The sequence below is a fragment of the Mauremys mutica genome, chromosome 11, assembly GCF_020497125.1.
Source record: "Mauremys mutica isolate MM-2020 ecotype Southern chromosome 11, ASM2049712v1, whole genome shotgun sequence".
NCBI classification, from domain to species: domain Eukaryota; kingdom Metazoa; phylum Chordata; order Testudines; family Geoemydidae; genus Mauremys; species Mauremys mutica.
Genome location: NC_059082.1, coordinates 62,707,451 through 62,731,486, shown reverse-complemented (window position 1 = coordinate 62,731,486; position 24,036 = coordinate 62,707,451). Strand labels below are relative to the sequence as shown.

The 24,036-nt window shown below is 40.8% G+C and overlaps 1 protein-coding gene across 3 annotated transcripts in view; it reads left to right on the top strand.

Annotated features, from left to right (window-relative positions):
• The window catches only part of GRIN2A (glutamate ionotropic receptor NMDA type subunit 2A), a 264,715-nt gene that overhangs the window by 141,233 nt on the left and 99,446 nt on the right, over window positions 1-24,036 (top strand). For all 3 annotated transcript variants that reach the window (XM_044978610.1, XM_044978609.1, XM_044978611.1), the window contains one exon: window positions 20,278-20,392. In XM_044978610.1, coding sequence (XP_044834545.1) covers window positions 20,278-20,392 — 115 coding nt within the window. The remainder of the gene's footprint in view (window positions 1-20,277; window positions 20,393-24,036) is intronic.

The window sequence follows — 24,036 nt, the reverse complement described above, 5'->3', positions numbered from 1 at the left end:
CAGGTCAGTGGAAAAGCTGGGACTAATACCCAGGTATCCTGATTCCCTATCCAGTACCCTAGTAATTAGACTATTTCCTTTTAGAGTCCTGGTCAGGTCTATTCACTGTTGGCAAACACAATGGGCCAAATTAATTCCTGATGCAACTCCACTGAAATCAAAATGGCGTTGAATTCCTCTGATGTCAATGGAGTTGCACCAGAGACAAATTTGCCCCAGTGTTCCTGGAAAATTAAATGATTCTGTTCCTCGGTGTTTGGAAACATTTATTTGATTGCTGTTGGGCTAGATTTTTTAAAAATAAACTCTCCATTCAGAGTGTTATGCTGCATGTTTACTTGACTATTTCTCAGAATATGGGGAAGATGTCATATGATTCTGTGCTTGAAATTCCTTACTGCAGCTCCATATCTGGCCACAGGAACCATGTTTGTCTGACATAAGCAAAACCATCTTCCTCGATTTAGGAACTGTGTCCCCTCCCACATTACTTTCAGCTCAGGAAACACAAGTCCTGGGCTACAAATCAAATTCAACCCTTCCTTGACCATCAAGTCAGGCCACATGCTATTTCAAAATGTGTGAACTCAGGTCTTTTGGATGCTTCTTTCTCTGCGTTAATCAGGACAAATGGTGTGACGGGTTCGGTCACAGAGGTCCCCTTGTGACTGTCACCTGATGTGCTGAAATTACCTCTGAGCCTGTTTTCCCTGCCAGCTTGGGACTTCCAGACACGCTAGCCTACTGCAACACAGACCCAGGGTCTGGTCCATGCCCCCAAAGCTGCAGACTAACTGAAAACAGCTCAGCAGGTTACCTGTCTCTAGCACCCAGTTCCCAATGGGATCCAAACCCCAAATAAATCTGTTTTTACTCTGTATAAAGCTTATACAGAGTAAATTCATAAATTGTCCGCCCTCTATAACACTGATAGAGAGAGATGCACAGCTGTTTGCTCCTCAAGGTATTAATCACTTACTCTGGATTTATTAATATGCAAAAGTGATTTTATTAAGTACAAAAAGTAGGATTTAAGTGGTTTCAAGTAATAACAGACAGACAGAACAAACGTCGACGAAGTGGGTATTCACTCACAAAAGCTCATGCTGCAATACGTCTGTTAGTCTATAAGGTGCCACAGGATTCTTTGCCGCTTTTACAGATCCAGACTAACGTGGCTACCCCTCTGATACTAGACAGAACAAAGTAAGTCACAATGCAAAATAAAACAAAACATGCAAGTCTAAGCCTAATACATTAAGAAACCGATTACTGGTAATATCTCACACTCAGAGATGGTCCAATAAGCTTCTTTCACAGACTAGACTCCTTCCTAGTCTGGGCCCAATCCTTTCAGTCTTTGTTATATCCAGCAGACATCTCAGGTGGTAAGCAGGCATTTTCTCATGACTCGCTGCCCCGTTTGTCCTGCTCCACCCTCTTTTATAGCTTTGGCACAAGGTGGGAATCTTTTGTCTGTGCTTGTCCCCACCCCTGCCTCATCAATGGAAAAGTACAAGTATTAAGATGGATTCCAGTATCATGTGACATGGTCACATGTCACTGTAAGACCCCTAGTCTCCATTCTTCCTGGGTTGGCCCACACATACGCAGGAAGGCATGCAGATAAATAAACCATTTACAACCAATTGTCCTAGTCAATGGGAGCCATCAAAATTCTAAACCACCATTAATGGCCCACACTTTGCATAATTACAATAGGACCTCTGAGTTATACTTCATATTTCTAGCTTCAGATACAAGAATGATACATGGATACAAATAGGAGGAATATATTCAGTAGGTTATAACCTTTGTTATGATACCTTACAAAAGACCTTTTGCATAAAGCATATTCCAGTTACATCATATTCACACTCATAAGCATATTTCCATAAAACATATAGAGTGCAATGTCACACAGGATGCATGTGTAAACCTCCAGATGTGGAAAACAGCTTTTCTTTATGTCCACTTTTATTCACTTTAGTCGCTTGCTACAGCATCTGTAGCCCAGAGCTTTGCGTTGTTTTGGCTGTGGATCAGAAAACATACGCCAGTCCAGTAATGCAAAGTCACTCATTTCAACTTAATATAGCACTGGGTGAACAGTTCAGCAAAGAACAGAAACCTAACTCTACAGTATCCTGACCCAAAGTAGTAGATTCATAGTGCCTGCATGCTGGATATAGAATCATAGATTATTAGGGTTGGAAGAGACTTCAGGAGATCATCTAGTCCAACCCCCTGCTCAAAGCAGGACCAATCCCCAAATGATCCCCCTCATGGATTGAACTCACAACTCTGGGTTTAGCAGGCCAATGCTCAAACCACTGAGCTATCTCACTACATTCTAAACAGTGTAGTGAATAGTTATTACCTAAATTTAGAGCAAGACAGATGGGATTGATGGCAACACTGACTTGTTTAAAACAAAAAAAGTGTATATTTGTCCTTTTGTGGTAGAAAGCAGAAGAACTCTTAAAGGTATTTAAAACTCCAGTCTCCTAAACGTGAAAGGGCTGACCATTGTCAATGAGCAAAGTTATCAGAAGTAGGGAAATGTGCTTTTCAAGGTCTTCTAAGGCCTCAATGGGTGGCCACCACAGAAACATGTTAGAATTCACTTCTAAAACATCTATAGCAGTGTGTTTATAAAACTGTGTTGCAGGAGACTGACTGAATTATCATGACTTTTCAATGCTATTTTAATGGTCAACTGGTTTTAACTTTGTTTGCAGAATCTGTGCTGCTTGAGATAGAGAATGTAATTAAATTTGGGAGGGGGGATGGGGAAGTGGGGTTGAGAAAAGGAGATTGAGTTATAAAAAGCTACTATATGAAAGCATACTGTGGGGTATGTATGTGCAGAATAGGCATGTGTATTTATATTAAGAATTGGTATGTAAAATTATGGCATCCAGGAATAGCTAATTTTCCTTTCAAAATGGCTCCACTTTGCTGCTGCTGCTGTATATGTAGATCTCATCGCCGGCAGTTTCTGCTAAATGGCAAATACTGTATCATGTAGAGCTGCTTTTTTTTTTTTTGCTTCATATCCACATTCCATAATTCGTGTGGCCCTGGTGAGGAGTTGCACTAAGTGGTAGGCTTCCTCCATCCCACCCTGAGCCTCTGAAAGAACTGTGGAAAATCACCAGAATTGCTGCAGAAAAATCTATGAATTCTCCCTTCATGGGGTGGAGGGGGAGGGAAGAGGAGGGAAAGGAGGAACACATAGAAAACTATGTGGTGACAAACTGTTGCAACATAGCTACTGGCAATATATTTCCAAAATCATTTATTCTAAGACAGAACAAATCTGAATCAATGCCAAATTCACTATAATCTCTATACCAAGTTTTTATTGCTCTTGATTTCTTCTTATATTAAGTATATGTCAACATTTTAAAAAAATCCCGCCAAAACTACTGACACTGTTCTCACTAAATTACACACTTTAATATTAGAGCTTAAGCTGAAAAGATAAATTCAGCATTAACTCTGAACCTCAAACTCCATGAATGTTGCAGTCTTGAATATCCTTCACAGTTAGACCCTTTCACTTTTAGAAGATCTTGTATTCAAAAACCACTGTTCAAGGTGGGAGTCTGCATTAAAGCTTGGATCCGTTTTGAAACATTTTTCCCTGTTCAGTCACTCACTGTTTTGGAGCTGAACTAGCTATTCAGCATTCCTCCACTGTGTGATCATGTGCTGCCATTAAATCTGTATAACTACAAGGGGAACGTGTGTCTCCACAATGCAATTAGGCTGTAACATGAGCTCCTACAGTATGTAATGCATAATGCACCTGCAAATTACTGGGGAAGGAGCTGTAATATATTAGGGTGAATAAAGACACTTTCCTGTTTGAAGCAGTCATGTCTACCTATAACATGAGCATAAGTTTTCCTGTATGGAGGACAATTCATTCTCTTCCAAACTTCAGAATATAATGGGAGTGGGGAGGGTGCTATTTACCATTTATAGAAGACATGTCACAATAATAAGAAATTGCTTGACGTAGTTACTGTAATTAGTCCTTTTTGTATTAAAAACATAATTCTTCTGGAGTACTCAATTAATATTTACTATATAATGCCAGAATCAAATGCTTAGCACTTCCATAGTGCTTTGGAAACATTAACCCTCTTAGCACCATGGTGCAGCAGAGAAGTTGAATGTGCTTCGCTTTTCCCATCAGTAAAATGGAGGTTACCCATTTAAGTGCCTTGCCGAAGGCTACACAGCAAATCAGTGGCTGAGCTGGGATTAGCACTCAGGGCTTTCAGGATGCAGCTCATGCTGCCTTGTTCTATTTTAAACTAAAAATTAAATGAAGCCAATATTAAAGAACGGATTTAAACAAGGAGTATTAATGAACATTCTTGGGGGAAAGGCTAAAATTATTGTAAATAGCTGAAGGGCTTAAGGGCCACTAACTCATGCCACACGATACAGCTTGCAAACGCTGAAGCTGAGAACTCAGTGGAGAGTACTTTATCTTGAAAAAACCCCTACAAGAGGTAATACCTGATGCTAAATGAAAAAAAGCTCAGGAAAGAAGCAAGAAAAAAAGAGGCTTTTAGACCCTCACTTTTATCATCACTGTCAAATTCAGCTTGAAACCTAGCACTGTATCCTAAACCCACGTCATTATACCTAGTTTGTTCGTAAATGGAGACAGGTAACATTTTACACACTACTTTTTGCATCTAGATGATGACTTTAAGCTCTGGATTGTTTAAAAAGAAAATCTGTTTTGAAGTGAAATCTATTACAAAGCAAAAACTCTCAATTTTTCACCCCTTGACTCCTGTGGGCAATGCACTGGCTGAAGGCATTTTATCTCTCTAGAGCACACACAGTCTGTCTCCCCCCTTCACTGCAACTCTAAGATGCTGTTATTGGCTTTTTCAGACACAGGAAAAATGCTGGTTTGCTTGAATTTATCAGGATAAGCAGACCAATGTCCATTTTTAATACATGTGGGAAGAAATTGGCTTTCCCCTAGAGTACCTCACCATTACAGAAAAGATTTAAAGGAAAATTCAGAATGACTAGTTTAAACATACATATTTTTCAAGTTAATATATAGCTTCAGGTCTAGAGGTTTACCTTGAGTAGCATTAAATTTAGGAGCATAGGTAACAATCTGCAGTTGAGAAAAACAGAATGGCCAATCTGTTGGCATGCTCCCCCCCTCACTTGCATTACACTCATAATCTCCCAAGGCAGATATACCATTCCACACAATATGGTCATAACATAACAATGCAGTGAATTAACATGATGTCTGAACAAAAACTCCCTCTCCCAAAAAACCCTGCTGATCACCATAAGAAATTCTGCCCTCCCATGAAATAGAAAAAGTGTATGTGCTTTTTTTTTTTTTAAATATATATGTCATTAGAGTGTTTCCAATAGAGTAAAAATGTATAAAGTTTTGGAACAAAAATCAGGGACAAATTTTTGCAAAATATTACTCATTTTTCAACCAGCTCTGATGTGTACCTTGATGAGCATGGCATAATTGCTGTTCTTTGCCCTCACTCTTGAATAGCAAAGAGGTTTGGAGGTGCATCTATAGATACACTAAGTGCAGGTGAAATGCATGAAACTACTTACAGCTACAGTGACTACGTGGTTATGCTGGGTAGGTAGTGAATCTCCCTCTGATCCCAATCTGTGGCCAAAGTGTGGGTCTGGAGCAGTGTGCACAGCCTCTGTTTACTCCTTGCACAATATAAATGCAGATTCTGTGCCCTGACCCTGTCATGTCCTCATGCCCCATCACTAGCTTAGGTGGGGGCTGGTGCAAAGCCTAGTACGAGTGGTCATTCTTGTATTCTACTTCATCCAGCTTCAATGCAGAACTCAGGCGGTGCGGAGGGAATTGTTCTGGAGAAAAGCAGTGCTTAGGAATACAGTACCTGATCCTACAAACCCTGAGGGAGATGAGGCACGTGAGGTAATATCTTTTAGTAGGCCAACTTCTGGTGGTAAGAGAGACAAGCCTTCGAGCCACACAGAGCTCTTCCTCAAACCCTGGTCATACAAGTAGCCCTTATTCCTGTAAGTAGTCCAGTTGAAGTCAATAGTAAGATTAGGCACTGTTGCAGGGTGGTCCCCTGCTCCTGCCCTGAAGGACTTAAAACAGCCCAGGAGAGGGCTGTGGCTGGGGCAAGAAGCCTGGGCTGATTGGGGAAAGTAGGCTCAGCTGTGGCCGTGCCCCAATCAGGCCCAGCTGGCCCCTATAAGAGGCTGTGAGCCAGAAGCCCAGGAAGTCTCCCTCTGACTGTAGAGGGAGAAGGGCCTGGCTGCAGGGAGCTAGAGACAGGGTACCTGAGTGAAGCAGGGCTGGGGAAGGGCAGAGCAGCTGGGGAGCTCCAGCCTGGAAAGCCCCAGGCTGCGGCCTAGCATAAGGCCAACAGATACTGGGAGTTGCAGAGGGCAGCCCAGGGGTAGGCCAAGGCAGCAGGTCCAAACCCAACCTTGCCAGTGATGAGTAGGCTGATACTGCAATCTGCCCCAGGGCATGGGGCTAGATGATGACTGGCAGTAGCCTGATACTGAGGCAAGGTGGGGATAGTGGGTGGGGGTTCCCTGGGTAGGGGAGACCCTAAGACTGAGGGGTTACTGCCAGGGGGCAGCACCCCAGATAAAAGGGCACCAGGTCCAGGGAGGTACACGGGGCCAGAGGACAGGCGGATCACCGGCCTGCAGAGCTGGAAGAGCTAATTCCCAGAAGTCACCAGCAGGAGGCGCCGCAGGGTTGAGTCTGCTCCTCTACAGGCACATTCATGATGAAATGGAGTCATTCTGAATGAACTTTGAGGCCTTATTCAGTAAACAAACCAACAAAACATTGACAAATATATGTCTATTTTCCTGCTTTGAATAATTTAGTTTGTACAGTGTGGCTTACAAAGACAAACCAACCTAACAATTTATTTGGAAATTTAAAATTAAGTGGAACTTAGTCTTCAGTAGGATCCTCTCTCCACCTTCATTCCCTGATTTCACTCTGACGAATCGATGTTGCCAACCTGCATCCTGTCTGTGAAAGCAATGCAATCCTTACGTGGGAAAGGCTTTTTATATAACAAGCCCTGTTATTAATTCATTTGGTTCAGTACTTTGATTCCAGCTTCCAGCAATGCCAGATTAGTTCCTTTTTTTTTCTGTTTGAATTTGAGTCAATCCTAATTTTACATGGACACAATGGTTTGATGAATAATCTAACAAATGTGTGTAATCCTTGTATGCGGCAACAGATCTCTTGACAGCCAGTTTACTTGAGGATTTGCTTATTTCATTAAGTTCTGTCAAAAATTGGGATAAATAAACATAACACAATTTATTACATGATTGAGAATGTTTCATTACTTAACGGATTGTCTGGAGCAAAATATTTTGTCGCTAGTAGCACACTTGCTGTGCAGTCCTAAATCAATATGGAAAGATAAAAGCATATTTGGGTATACTTTTATTTTCAGTCAATACAAGAAATAATTCACTCCTTTTTCTCCTGATAAATCCTAGAATTTCTTGCTAATGCTTCTTTCTTCATTTCTGAGGTTCCCTTGACAGTTGAATTGGACCCATTTCATTTCCATTGATTATACAAGGAATTAATTTTACCCTCTGTGTTTGGTACCAGACTATAGTTTAAGATTCAGTAACTGCAATCTATATTTACAATTACATAGATGGACAGCATACTCGATACCTTCTGTTTAGTATCTTATTTTTTGGCAAATCCAATGCCTGAACAAGTTGCCATTTTTGATGGCTACAATTAGCCCTTTTGAATGATAGTTGCTTACGTAAATTCTTTCCTGTCACCTGTGATATAGTATCCCATTATTTTTGTAAGGCAGCATTCATCACCATGTCTTATAATGGATTTTTTAAAAAAGGAATCCAAACAGCAAGTGGAACTACTATTCTTCTGCAGTGATGGTTCATTAATGAAAAGCACTTTTGAGGATGTGAGCCTTAAGGTGTGACTGAAGATAATTAAATCTGGTCTCTGGCAGATCTTCAGAAAGTGCTAGTTGCATAGATGAAGGCCCTCAGATGAGTGCCAGACTGCCAGTCCTACCAACTTAATGTTAAACAACCCACTGCCAGGGTACCCTAGGTGATCTGAAAAAATTTATATCTAAACTGAACAAATGCCTGAGAAATACACTGCAGTGAACCATTCCCTGATGACAGGGGATGGATTAGATGATCAAATAGTTCTTAACTTTCTCTAGTTTGTTTTTGCATGTATGATGGCTCCTGATTGGTTAATTACTATGCCATGGTTGCCAATCTGATTGTGTGGCAAGTATAGCTCACTACTAAAGAGCCTATTTTAAACACTGCAAGCTATATTAGCATCTTTGATTAATGCTGGTACCTCTGTGCCCCTAAAAACCAACCCAGGGTCACACTTGTATTAGTTTTATTACAATGCTGCTGTTAGGTAAGATAGAAAAGAGATGGAACTTATTCATACACACACACATTCACTGCATTCATACCCTCATGCACCCACACACTTACACAGGCGGAGAGTTTACCAGAGACAGCATGGAGGCCAAGAACCTGAAGAGTGGTAGATCTGGTGTGTCTGCCTGCGGTCACAAATCCAGGCTGCTGAGTAGGTCAAGAAGCAGGGGCTTGTGTTCATGCCTTCTTCCTCTTATTTTGAAACTGGGCGGCTGCTGTCACGTACACTGAGTTTCCTTTCTGTGTTTGTCACCGAGAAGCATTCCCAGATCAGTTCCTTTCATGCATACCAGGTTCTTCTCCTCTTTACAGCACTTCATGATTGCCTTCTCAGGGCAGATTATATCAGACACACCTGGCTCCGGGCTCCTCTCTCCTTGCAGTTCCTCTCTGCCCAGTCCCACATACACTCCCTTGTTCACACTCCCTTGTTCACAATCTCTCCGAGAGATGGGATATTACAAAGCTTGGAAGTTCATACAAGTGGTAACTTGAAAAGGTTACAGAGCTTGCAAAGGTTACAAAACTTTAAAGGCTATGCTAACAATCACTGAATTTACAAAGTCTGCAAAAAGGTTGCAGAACTTAATACAAGTTACAGATCTTACAATCACATTAGAGTGGAGGCTTTACATAACAAATGCACGCACTCCAGTTGCCCCCAATGCTTTCTGAAGAGTGGTGTTAATCAGCTGGAACTGAACTGGTGGAACTCTTCTCAATTCCACCAGCCCAACAGGAGTTTCATGTGATGACACTCATCCAGCTAAGAGACACTGGATAGTGGCATATCATGGGTGCTGGCCAACTACTAGAGGTAATGTGTTTTTATAATTACTCAAAATGTAAACAACACTTTTCTGTGCCAAATTAGGCCAATGTAGATAACAGAGAGTATGAAAGAGTCACAACAAAAGGTTCTTTAGGAATTTAAAAGTAGGCCCATTTTATGGAGGAATTGCCACTTTTTGCAACTTAACTATGTGCCTCTTTTCCCCAGAATTTGGCACAAATGCACTTGAAGCTGACATTGAAATGCAACATTTAAAAACTGGCACATTCTTGCTTTTTGGTATGTGAAAAAAGATATTTGATCAGATTTCACAGAAAAGCTATGTTTGGAGATGAAAAGTTACCCCAAATGGCAAAAAAGTTAATGTAAAAAATTCACTATTTTTTGCAAAGCATGAATTATGAATAATAATGCTGGCTAACTACAACCTGTTGAATTTCCAAAGTTGGTGACTGTTGGTAGCAGCAAATATTTCCATGGCCAGTGATGGCACACTAGATGGGGAGAGCTCTGAGTTACTACAGAAAATTCTTTCCCAGGTATCTGGCTGCTGGGTCTTGCCCACATGCTCAGGGTCTAACTGATTTGGGGTTGGGAAGGAATTTTGCATGGGTCAGATTGGCAGAGACTCTGGGTTTTTTTCACCTTCCTCGGCAGCATGGGGTATAAGTCATTTGCAGGTTTAAAGTAGTGTAAAAGGTGGATTTTCTGTAACTTGAAGTCTTTAAACCATGATTTGAGGACTTCAGTAACTCAGCCAGAGGTTGGGGTCTATTACAGGAGTGGATGGGTGAGGTTCTGTGGCCTGTAATGTGCAGGAGGTTAGACTAGATGATCATGATGGTTCCTTTTGGCCTTAAAGTTCGAGTCTGAGTTATGCTGCACTATTGCTAGCTTGTAATGACCAAAATTGCAGGCTAGAATGCTGAACCATCCTTTTCAAGTTTTGTCCAGTTCCCCTCAGCCTTTTTATCCTGTCCTGTGCTTTGCTGCTGATTTCGTACATGACTTCTCCAGAGTTGATGCAACTTACACTTTAAGGAGCAGCTGGCAGGAGGCGTAGATAGTTGGCATGCCACTCCTTTTTCACAGCCACTGAGCACATTGTTCCCCAAATGGATTCATCCTGTGCTGGCCCCAGGCCTGGAATTCTACAACTCCCTCAGAACCAGGATATCACAGATGAGATGTACCCAGGGGAACACTTCTTGTTTACCACTTGGAAGAATTTGGAATTAGACAGAAAAGAGAGAGGTCCATATTGTAAGACCTTAAAAATAAATAATTAAAAAAAAGGTATACAGTTGTGTGTAGTTAAGAGCTACAGTCTAAAAATGCATCAGATCTTAAAACAGATCAAGTTAAATACAAAAGGGAAGAGTAATTAAAAGTAAACAAGTCAGGTCATTGGAGTTTTTCATGATATCCTGTGCAGTCTATATAGTATGCCATATACAGTTCCCTGAGTTTCATTAGCTTACTTTTTAATTGTTTCTTTAATTGCTTATCTCTGATAATATATATTTCTGGTGTACCTGTTGATAAGTTTTTCCAGAATTACAAAAGTCTCACATAAAACCATGTTAAGGAAGCTCAATAATTCATGGATTCAGCGAAATGAAGAAACAAAGATAGAAAGTGGGAGTGGATCCAAGTTTTATAAGCTTCAGTACTGGGTGAATGCCAAGCCAAAACAGGCTGTCTTCCTTGATTATTAAAGTGGCTGATTCATATTAGTTGGAGGAAACTGAAATATTGGCAAACATCATGTTTCCTGCAAGATGTGATCAACTTTGAAATCTAGAAATTCTTTCTTTTCCAAGAAAAAAGATTTTGATGCAATCCATATTTCTTTGAGCCTCTACCCTCTCTTGCTTTCTGTGCATTGCCTGCTGTTCTTTTGGAATTGCAATGCTAGCTAGTGAGGGAGACCATAGATAAAAAATGATGGTCCCAGATGATGGCACCTGAGACATTAATTGAGTTTATCAATTTGTTGGCGGAAAGATGAGGCCAGGAAATTAGTGGCTGAAGTTCAGATAGCAAGGGATCCCAAGGACTCATCATCTCTTTGAACATGTAGTCTATTTCCTAATCATCATTGAATTCTATTAGTGCTCACATTTAGTTTAGCAATGATATAGCTTGGTTTAGTAATAACTTTCACCCGTTGCCTGCTAAACTAGTTCTTCCCAGGCCAATGATTTATTTTGGAGTTAGATGTTACATGAGTTTCAGAATTCCTATTCATATTATGCTCTGAGTATTATTCTGAGATTCAGTTTTCTTCTTGAGCCATGTGGGATCAGTGCTACTCTTTAAAACAGCTCAGGCTGTTAAAATTAATGTTGGCAAGAAGGCAATAGGAATTTCCAAATGTCCGTTTTAGGGCAACTGGAAACCAAACAGAACTGCAAATTGTTGGATTAGACTGTAACCATCTTCCTCACTGTGACCTGTCATTCATCGCTCATACTCACATTTCATTATAAGGCAGAACTGGAATTACATTATGGTTCTTGTCATGGATTCATGGCCCTGTGTATTCTTTTGGCAAGGATGAGAAGCCTAATCTGTCATTAACTCAACTGCCCACTAGATGTCCGTATTGCTTTTCTGAACTACAGCTGAAAGCAAATTTCTCTCGTAATTACAATAAGAAGACTCTTAAAGACAGAAGTTTTGAAATTCATAGTTTGAGGCTAGCAAGCACCATTTCCACAAGGCTTGCTGTGGAGAGAGATGAGATGCTTTCACCTTCCTCTGGAATGAAGTACGCCATTGTCTCAGCTATTCTAATCACGAAAGCAAAAATCATACATTAGCCTCCTGAACTTATTTATTAAAGGCATTATATGGTGTCCCTTCCAGTGGCATCTGGACATTCATTCACATAAAAATATATATTATGTCACAAATATCAGAAGATCCAATACAGTTACATACAATGAACCCATTCCTGTTACTATCAAAAATCAATGACAAAACTCCTACTAACTTCAATAGGACCAGGATCCAGCTCAGAGATACTTTCAATGGCTGCCAAATTAAAAGACTGAGGCCTTGTCTTCATGGTACAGTAATGCACATCAGTGAGGTGTGAATTCTATAGCACACAAATGTGTTGTGTACTAACTGGCCCGTGTAGACCCTGCTGGTACACATTGAAAGTTCCCTAGTGCATGTTTACACAAAAGTTCAGTTCATAAAGAGTGACCTTATGTAACTGAAAATTTGGGGTAAATGTAGGAAAGCAGATTGACTCTGAGGCTAAGAGTTCACCTCTTGTGAAAAGTGTGATAGGGTCCATAGCAATCTCTCAGGCATTCATGACCTTGAATTTCATCTGAAAGATGGCACATCCTGGAGCAGAGTGACCTTAAACACAACGTGGGGAATCGGATGAGATTCTGTGAGACTTGACAGAAGAGCACCGACTATTGAACCAACCCTTCCTGCAACACTTTGCTTTTGTTGGTCTCCCATCCAGGCACTGGCCAGGTACAACATCGGGGATTGGGTAGTATTACAGTCCAAGGTAGCCTGGCCTGCAGATTGTAATAGCTCAGTCTCTTACCAGCATTTGTGCTCTCAGCAGCAGTAAAAATGGCTATTGCTCACCTCCTTTTCTGACCCTGGCACAGTGGAAGCAGTTCATTATCAATATGTCTGCACAGTGGCTGCCCCTCCCCACCCCCCAAAAAAGGGTCTCAGACCCTGCATCAGCTGACTCAGGCTTGTGCTATGGGGCTAAAAATTGCAGTGTAAATGCTTCTGTTCAGACTGGAGCCTGAGATCTGAATCCTGGCAATGGGGGGACCCTGAGGCCAGTGAGGGATGATGAAACGATCAACCTGAAATGTAGGTAGGTTGTAGTGTGTCTGTTTCTGCACTAACTTGAATTTAGGCTAGTGCTCTGTCTCCTGTTGTCTGACTGTAAAGAGCTAAAATATTTTTTTCTATAAATCACTTTCCTGGGCTGGTGCCCTTCAAACGTTCCTCATAGGTAGCACCCAACAGGTTTATTTTTATTCTATTCCCTTTTGAAGTGCTTCTCTCAATGCTTTGGGTGTAATGTTTGGCCAGTTGGGGATGAAATATTAAAAAAGATTGAAACACTGAAGTGTCAGAAACCACCTCTTTTAACAGTGAGGTGAGTTCCACCTTGAAAGAACACCACATTGAGTAACAGATCAACCTATTGTGCAATAATCAACTTAGAGCTTTCCTGAGAAGCCAGTTCTGACACTTTCATCGGGAACAAAGTACTGTGAGCCCCATTGCTCAGACTGTGTGTCTTCTATGGGTAAATACGTGACTTCAGTCTCCAGGGATGTGAATCTGGTATCTTTCACAAATGCTAATTTCACTTAAATGTGATAAGAAATGGTCAAATCTAGCCAAGACGAATTGATCCATTGTTAGTGCTTCCCTTAGGCAAAGTGGATGTCAGTGTCTAAATATTCATTTATGGTGGGATTTTCCAAAGTGTCTAAGTGACATAGGAGCACCAGGCTTATTTATTTTCAATGAGACCTGTGCTCCAGTGTGACACAGACACTTTGGGAAATCCCACCCTTGGCCTTTGCTCAGGAAATCTCATGATTTTGACAGTCTGGCTTACTGTTTCCAGGTCTTTACCCTGAACTTTTTTGGCAAGGTTGATGAGATGGCTGTCGTGATGAATGTTTGGCAATATCTGGAATCATCAAATCTTCTCATTCCATTTCAGTCTTAGGTTTAGGTCTCCATATGCTTTAAATGCTTTAAAAATTGTGCTGGCCTTATTGTCTGACCTCCTTGAGATGGACAAAGATGAGTTCAAAGTTAACAGATACAGAAGAATCAGCCTGAAGTTTAATAAATTGGCTGTGTATTTGGGCATTGATAAATGGAGTCACCCTTTTTGTATTCTTTTTCCTTTGAGGGACCTCCAGAGTGGTGTTGGGTGACTGCTCATCTGCCCTGAGAACTTTCTCTGTGCGGTTTCACTGGGTCATACTTTTGTCACTCCTGCTTAACACACATGTGAAGCTTCTGGAGGGGCTAAAGTGGTGGGTTAGGTTGTAGTATCATCAGAATAATGATAACCTATCTTAAATGTCTTTTGTGGAATCCTGATGTTGCAGCTTGTCTGCTTTCTTTTCCAGTTGTTTGGCCTACATAAGAACCTGGATGATAGCAGAGTACCTGGTTTCAGTCCTAATAATCTTAGAGATTATGTAGAAGGAGGAAGCATCAATCAACTTTGATGGGATGGGAATGATGCCTGCCCCTGTTTATAGAGGAGGTATACCCAACTGTCCTCAAGGACTTTCACAATATATGGCTATGTTTGAAACCCCAGGTGACTCTTATCAATCAGCACATCCCATGGCCTGCACCACTTCCTGCAGCCCCCATTGGTCTGGGACAACGAACCGCAGCCACTGGGATCTGCGATTGGCTGAACCTGAAGATGCGACAAGTAAACAAACCAGCCCGGCCTGCCAGGGTAAATGTGCCAAAGGTTGCCGATCCCTGCATCAGACCGATAGGATGAGTTAAAGGGACTATAATCAGATAACCTAAGGGAATGTCTACACCAGAGCTGAAGATATAACTTCAAGCTCAAGCAGACATACCTTTGCTAGCCCTGATCAAACTAGCATGCTAAAAATAGTAGTCATGGCTGCATGAATGGTGAGACCAGCAAGCACCCTAAATACATACCTAGGGTTTCAGACTGGGTAGTACTTCAGGGCAGCTAGCCACTGCCCATGCAGCCATGGCTACAGTGCTATTTTTAGTGCACTAGCTCAACCAGGGTGTGTGTGTGTGTATGTATGTGTATATATATATATATATATATATATATATATATATATATATAGGTGGAAATTACACCTCCAGCTCCAATGGAGACCTATCCTAAAAGTATCAATGAAAGATCCATCAGAAATTATATATCCTGGAGGATGATTGAGAAATAAGAGAATGAGCTCCCCATGGGAGGATTGGCTACGTTACCTTCATTCTAAAATTTTAGAAAGACAGCACTTGTGCCAACAAAAGTAGCTAACACAAGGTCAAGTCCTAGTGAAGGCGAGGCAGGTGGTAGCTTTCACAAGAGTTAGCTGGTGCTTGACCTCTTGTTGAAAGTACAATGTGACACTCTCCAGGGGTACTCAAGGTCATGAGGTATCTTGCCACTACCTACCCTTAGCGTGAAGCTGTCTTGTCTAGGTCTTCTGTGCTTCAGCTCCCTGAAACCAACAGCATTTTCCTCGCAAACACTGACTCCCAGCTCTTTGGAGACCTCGTTGTCTCCATGCAGGCTGGTGGCAAGTAAGCCCCTGAGTTCCTCTCAATATCCAGCCCTTGTCAGTAGACACTCACAGTAATTACCAAGTACACTGTCCCCAAAGAGACAAATGTACGCACAGATTAACTAGAACAACTAGATCAGGTCTTTTATAACATAGCACTATAATCTTTTTACAGTGAAAACAAATATCTTTATTAAAAAAAAGATTAAGATGTAAGAGATAGTGAGCAAGGAGAATAAGAATAGGATACATGTAAATCAAAAGGTATAACACACTTCTTAGAGTCTAAACTTAATTTTAACAGGCTAAATTCTTGTCTAAAGCAATTTCTCATCTAACGCACTCTCCCAGTGTAACTAACACACGTGGCCAGGATGCAGCATTCATGAATGCAAAAAGTGCTGTTCTTTTTGCTTCCTCGGTGAAGGATAAAGATGTGTCCTTTTGCCTTCCCCTTTTATGTTCCCCCAAAGCCATTGTTTTTGTCCCCAGAGTCAGTAACATGGCTTACCCGAGCTGGAGTAGGGATAAGGATCTGACCCAAGCCCACACAGGATAGGAAAAGTTATGACATATACTATTTCCATTATTGCATAGGAGAGTAATATACTTGTTCTCTGTGTATGGTTTGGAAGTTGATTTTTATATAGAGAATTTGGAGAAAAGGTCCCTAAAACATTTTTAATAGATGAGACCTAGATGAATAATACTGCAAGCATGTAAATTACTATCCAGAAGAGGGGCTAATATCAAATGGCAATGCTAAAGTGTGAAACTGATCAGATGGATGTTGTTGTCTTAAAATGATAGTAAGTCTTGGTCCCATTATTCAGCATTTAGAAGTTTATCAAAAAGGGGGCAATGTATGGTTGCACATCCTTTGAATGGATTAAAGTATAGCTCTGATCATAACCTGTACAGTATGTTATGAAAATATATTTTCATAGATTTGTTACAAAGGCAGATACGTCTAACTACCATTCCCAATGCACCTGTCAGCTTTTCTGTGTTATGTTTTGGAGGATTCATACTGATTTAGGTGGTGTGAGAGTCCTCCCCAGAGTTTGTGCTGTGGGAGTACAGTGCATCTCCAATCTCAGGGCCAGATTGTTTGTTTGTTTGCTTGCATTATGGTACTGCCCAAAGGCTCCAGGCAGGGTTAAGGCCCCATTGTATTAGCTGCTCTCCAAACACTCAGGAAGGTATGGTAGCTTCTCCAAAGATCTTACAATTTCAATTGTATGAATCAAGACCCAATAAAGGAGTCTGAGGAACACAGGAGAAGAAGGTAGGAGAAGGATAATCTCTGATGTTTGCCCTTGACTCTCATGTAGGTAGAAGCACCAGATGAATTGTATTTGAGTCGCTTCTCTATGTAGACTTGTCCCTGCCTCTTTCCAGAGCCAAACCATCTGGCACAATTCAGTCTTCCCTTCTGCATGAGATGTGCTGTGGGCAGGGCAGGTGCAAGGATGTTTCGCGCCCTAGGCAAAACTTCCACCTTGTGCCCTCCCCCCCACGCCTCCGCCCTGAGGTTCTCTCCCCCCGCCCCCGTGGCAGCTCTCCCCCGCCCTGAGACACCCCACTTGCGGCTGCAAGCCTGGGAGGTGGGAGAAGTGAAGCGGCCACGGCATGCTCGGGGAGGAGGTGGGGCAGGGGTGAGCTGGAGTGGGGAGTTCCCTTGCGTGCCACCCCTCCCCCCCCTTACTTGCTGCAGGCGTCCCTCCCCGCACTCCCCTGCCTAGCTCCCTCCGTCTAAATGCCAGCGGCGACTGGGGCAGCCGAAGATCCAGCCGCCGCGGTCACTGCCAAAGAAAATGGAGCCCCCCAAATGCCAGCGCCCTAGGCGACCGCCTAGGTCGCCTAAATGGTTGCACTGGCCCTGGCTGTGGGTGAGAAGAGTGTGCTGATCTCCTCAGGCACGCACTGTTTTAATCTTGCTGTTTTTACACAACAGAAACATACAATTTCTACCGTTGCTGGGGATCTGCACAGATAAGAATGGGGAAACAGGGATTTTACTTGTATTGAAGTTGTAATTGAGGGCTTAAAAGTCAGAATTGCTGTACATTAGCTCTTCACTAGAGGTTTGTAATGTATGCGCTTCAAAAGGGCTAATTTCTTAAAGCTGAGGAAAACCGAGCAAAATTGGCTGGGCAGACACATTTAGAGAAAAATTGTGAATGAAAATATAGAGCTCTTGAAGAAGAGCTTATTAGATGGCTAGAAAAGCTATGGTTCCACAATGAAGAAAAAGGGACAACTTTGTCTAAAAGGCCTTCCTAATTCAGTAGTGAAATGAAGGCAGCAATTAGAAATAAAAAGCAATATATAACAAATAGAGAAAGAGGAAATAGATAACATCTGATTTATATTGACTGCTTTAAAATGCAGAGAACTGATATGGGAAGCTAAGGATATGAAGGAAGGGCTAAGGATAATAAGGAGAAGTTTAAGCACATTAGGAAAAAATAAATCCTAGGAATGGTTATAAGACCCACTACTAGATGGAGATGATAAAATAGTTAATGATGATGCAGAAAAGGCAGAAGCGGTCAATAAATGACTCTCATAAATAATATGAGAATAATTAAGTATTTTCCAATCCATCAGTAGTTAAGGAAGATGTTAAAGAATCTCTACTAGTGATAAACACTTTTCAATCAACAGGCCCAGATAACTTGTACCCAACAGTCCTAAAAGAGTTGGCCAAGGAGATCTCTGAACTGCTGATGTTCAACTTTAATAGATCTTGAATTAAGGGGAAAATTTCCAAAGACTGGAAGAGTCCTAATGTGCCAGTGTTCAAAAAGGGCAAGCTAGATGACACAGGTAACTTTAGGCTAGTTAGCCTGACATCAATCCAGGCAAAATAGTGGAAAAGCTAATGTGGGAGTCAGTTGATTAAGAATTAATGAACGGGGATATAATTAATGCCAGTCAACATTGTTTAGCAGAAAATTGATCTTATGAAATAAACCTGCTCTCACTCTTTGGTGAGACTGCAAGTTTGATTGATAAAGGTAACTTCATAGATGTAAAATACTTAAGACTTTTGTAAGGCATTTTGCAATACTGCACAACTCTGATCAAGAAATTAGTACTATGATATCAATAGAGCATATATTAAATGGGTTAAAAATTGGCTAACTGACAGATTTCAAAAATACTTCTCAGTGGGGAATAATCACTGAATAGGGGTGTTTCTAGTGGCTCACCACAGAGATTGGTACTAGGTTTGATGGTATTCAACATATTCATTAACGATCTAGAAGCAACTATAAACTCACTGCTGATAAAATATATGGATGAAACAAAGATTGGTAAATGATGATGATGACAGGACAGTCATGCAGAGTTACTTGGATTGCTTGGGAACCTTGGCCCATTCAAACAAAATGTGTTTTAACACAGAGAAATGCAAATGGAATAGTTGAGAATGAAGGCGAGGGAGAGGATATTGGAAAGAGAAAATACGAGCTGGGGTAAGCTATAGAGGTCTGTTTGGGCCTAATTTTAAAGCTCTACCCAGACCCAACACTGACCTGGGAACAGCTGACTTTGAACCCAACTTGACAGTGTCAAATCCTTTTCAGACCCAGTGCTCCTTCTAGAGCATGTGTCAGTGCCACTTCTGCCTCATCCTTGGGGCTTTGCCTGGTGGGGACTTTCTGCTCCTCATACCCACAATCCATCTCTGGTTGCCTCCTGCCTGTGGGATAAGGGTGACAGTGGCTGCATGACCCACTCCTGCCGGCCACCATCACCTCACTGTGACGCATCAGGACACTCACTCCGCAGCACACACAGTGCAACAAGATGGCGGTGGTGAGCAGGAGCAGAGCACGAAGCCACTGTAGGAGGTGATGAGAGCCTACCCTCTCGGAGGCCACCGAGTTCAGGTCAGGTTTCAAGGCCATAGTAAGGTATGATATTAAGTTGCTTTAAAATATTTGTTAGCATGATCTGACATTCCAATTGATCTGTATAACAGAAAGGTGGTAGCATTCCTCTATTGTATTGTTTTTATTGATGTAAATGGAGATAAAATGGGTGAGTCACATTTTTTGCATATTTCATTATAAGCAAATATTAAATATGATTAATGATAACATCAGTATTAATACAGTTGGAGCATATAGTTCCTCTTTAGTAACAGGTTTAATTAAACTACAATGAAGTTACAGCTAAGGATACAAAATATAGAAGCATGAGCAAATGTTAAATGTAAAATCAAATAAACAGTTTGTTTCATGGCCTAAACAATATCTAATAACAAATCTGTATGAACTTATTTGAATTACGTTGAACTGGATGGTTTTCATCTACACTCCTCCTGTGCATTAAGAGGTCACATCATATCCATAATGCATTTTATTGTTCTCCTACCTTCAACCAAATTATGATAAATTGATGGAAAGCAAATCCAGTAACAAGGTGGGAAATAACCACCTTCCTCTGCAGTGCAAGTCAAGTGTATATTGTACTTTGCTTTCTCTTCCCTTCAAGGAATGCCCCAGAGACTCCAGCTGCAGACCTAGGATTTTCACAGCAGTGATGGGATTTAATGTGTGTGTATTTCATCAGGATTGTTCTGATGATTGAATTAGCTTGCTCATTAACTGTTGGCCAGCTCATTCGTTTTTCACTGAACTTTTTTTTTTCTGCTAGGTTTATGATGAATGTGACTTGGGAAGGTAAAGATTTGTCCTTCACAGAAGATGGTTACCAGGCACACCCAAAGCTGGTGGTGATAGTGCTGAACAAGGACCGGAAGTGGGAGAAGGTGAGCATATGTCTGCATGTTAATGTACTGAAAGGCACAAAGAGAGAATTTCAGTGCAGCTCCCGCTCCGTGAAACACTTCTGAATTCCTGGTTTGTTGATGTCAATACACTGCTATTCTGACTGTAAATGTAGGCAACCCCAAAAAATAGACTGGGGACATGGTATGTGTTCAATTTCAACAGAATGTATATATTAGGCTGTGTACGTGCAGCATATACTTTCATATGTGCATGCCACTGTCTGAAGGTAGGCGAAGGATGATCATGTGGCTAAAACACAAAACTGGGTATCTGGGTTTATGGGTTCTACTCCTGGTTTTGTTCTGGAAATCTTGAGTGACCTTAAGTAGGTCACTTGTGCTTAGTTTTTCTTTCTGTAAAACAGGGATAGCAATACCTGCCTATTAGGGATGTTGAATCTTCATTCATTAGTGATTTGAAGTCCTTGGATGTAAGGCTGTCTGTAAGTGCACAGTATTTTCATGATAGGTATTAGATCTGGCTGTGGGATCACCATTCCATTTTGCAACAGCTTTGGAGGTTTTGAAATTTGTTTTTGTTTTGCATTGGAATAACAACAAAACCTCTCAAACATTTTTGCGAAATAGAATTGCCTCAAAACATTATTATTTTTGGATCAAAAAGGTCAGGTTTTCAATTCACGGGTGTCTGTCTGCCTTATCAAAAGTGACTAGAGAAGCCACACAGGACCTCAGAAACCTTCCTGTCAAAAACTTGTCAAAATCAGTAAATCTCTGCAAAACATTTCCGCTTTGATGAAACAGCATATTTAAGACAAAAATACATTGTCTCTAAAATGTTCCAGCCAGCTCTAATAATTGTGTTAGTACTACTACATCCTGAAGGCACACCTGTTAACGCAGAACTAGTTGCTGACAGCCCATGTGGTGGCATGGGTGTGGCCGTTATGCCAAGTAATCCACCATCTGTGCAGTCTCCCTCATACAACCAATGAAATTTTTGCATGCAAAGTAACTGCAAAGTAAGGGGAGTGATCCGAATATACTTCAGATATCACAATAGTCTTGGACAGTTGGCATGGCATAGACACATGGCTTGCTGTTGTTTGGGTGTCATCTGCAAAGTCAAAATGGCTGGGAATTTAAAAATTGGATAGTAGCAGGCCACAAAACCCAGTGATGATTCAATTTGGTGATATTCTAAACAAAGAGAGCTCTCAACTATGCTTATAGCTGTTCCTATCATTTCATAGTGACTCAACAGCCATTTTAAGCTTCAGAATGACATGCAGAGTGACACTCCTGGAATCTTATCATATAGATAATACACATGGCAATTTAGAGGGTGTAAATATTTTTAAAGTGGAGTTTAGTATTTAAAATGGCAATTTAGCATCCAGGACTAAATTTTTCTGTCATTTAACCACCATCTACTGCCATTAACATCAGAATTGGGTCCTTATTGTATAATAGCCTTGCTTGTTTTAGTTTCCTCCCCTTTTAAGATACTATTTCACAAACACTTTTTCAGTCAAGGCCTCTTTATTTTCTTATGTCCTAACTGACTTTTAAAATTATATCCTATCAAATAAGCCCCAAAGATACGTGGTTCCCAGCTTTCAAAACCTTAAATCTGAAATCACCTAATGTGGTGATCTAAGAGTGGGCACTAACATTTTCTATGCTCAGTTCAGATAAGAAAATTATCTTTTGTGACCTACGGCAGCAAATATACTTAGCTAGGATAATCTGCTCTCTCTGTATGGGCAGTATTACCATTGATATTGGTGACACAAGTCTATCGTTTTGTCATCATTAGCATTGTATGCATTGGGAGAGCAGAATATTGGTCAGGATATGCCATGTGGATCAAAGAATTTTTGGAGACTGCTCTGCAATTTCTTCCGAGTTCACTAATTAAACTGAGCTCACACTGGAGGAATGAGTGAACACCACAATCTTTCCTAAATTTGGATACGTTTAAAAATCCAAACACAATCTAGAAACCCCTTGGCATTTTTATCAATTTGAATAATTTCACGTTTTAAAAGTTTTTTGAGTGCTAATTAAAATGTCATGCCTTGCTCTCCCTATCAGCCAAAATAATAATAATAATAATTAATTAATAATCTGCCTGGCAGTAAAGTTATAAATGGTCAATATGTGTTGCAAAATATTTTTTATTAAAACACACTGTGTTAAATTCCTTTCAAGTATTAATCTTAATCCTTTCAAAATTTGGCTTGAGGTTCTGAATCTTGACTGTATCTAGAATGCACTTAATTATACTGAGGACTAAGCTCTTATTGGTGCACACAAACCTCCATGCCTAAGGCATGTGCTCCATGGAACAAAATGCACTGTAGCTAGTAAGTAATTCTGTTTTCTTTGATAAATGCTAATGCTGCAGAATGTGATGATTTAGAACATAAATAAATATATCATGAGACTGATCCTACAAATCTTCACTCTTATAGTATTCCCATTGAAAGTGCATTTATTGAGGGCCAGATTCTGCCAACTTTACGCACATATTTGAAAAGAGTGGGATTATTAATCAAGTTAATTGTGAGTAACATGCCATAACCTAGAACTAAGAAAATGCTTGCTGTATCAGGGCCTAGGAAAAATAAGCAGAGGTGTGACCGGTGTATTTTAAATTCTTAATGTTTGATTGTGCACTGCTTGGGAAACCTAAGCTCCTGCTGAAATCCATGAAGTCCTGTGAGATCCACATCTGGGGTACACACAGAATGCAAGAGCCCCAGTTTGCCTAAATGTTGTTGAATCAGTTTCCGAGCTGAATTTGTATGATCAAGAATGAGTTACTGTAGTCTCAGCAAACGTGATAGCCCTGCAGAGAGAGTTTCACATATCACATGACGTATTTCTTTATATTCATTGACATGAATTAAATTTAATCCTGCAGTGTGAACTAAACCTATAAATCTGAATGTTGTGAGGAACATTCTGCTCAGTAACCATCACTAAAATCTTAAATGTTATTTTTAAATATGCAATAGTCTACCAATTATATATTAACCTGTGGAAAAATCACTTTGATAACAACACACTGTGAGGTCAGTATTAGTATGAGACAGCTCAAGGGGAAAGTGGTTTAAAACATAGCCAATGATCCTCATAGTTGCATCATCATCTCATACATTTTATATAATTAAATTTGTCTTATGGGCCCACCAAAGCAAGTGGTTTGATAGTTTTGAAAAATGAACTAGTAACTGCTTAAGGAAACTGACCGGGGGATCGGTCATGTCCAAACTCCTTGATGTGAATGCTCTCCACGCTTCAAAGAAATACTTGGGTCTATTTCAACATGTGACCACCATCTGAGAGTGGGGAGGACTGAGTACAGGCTCTGCTACATGTAACCAGACATGTTTTGAAGCATTATATTTCCATTGTGCAGCTTCAGACAAGGAATGAGAATACGTGAATTTCAACTTGGAGGCATGAGAAGGTATTAGCCTAACAGTTTATGTAAATCTTTTTATCATCTCTGCTGTACCCACTGCAACCTTATAGGCTCTGTGGCAGTCTGGGAGCAGACACTGCATGCAAATATGGCTCACCTTAGTTTAAAAATAAAAGAGGGAATCTGTGGACATCAGGGGACCTAGTGGAGATTGGGTCTCCTATGTCTG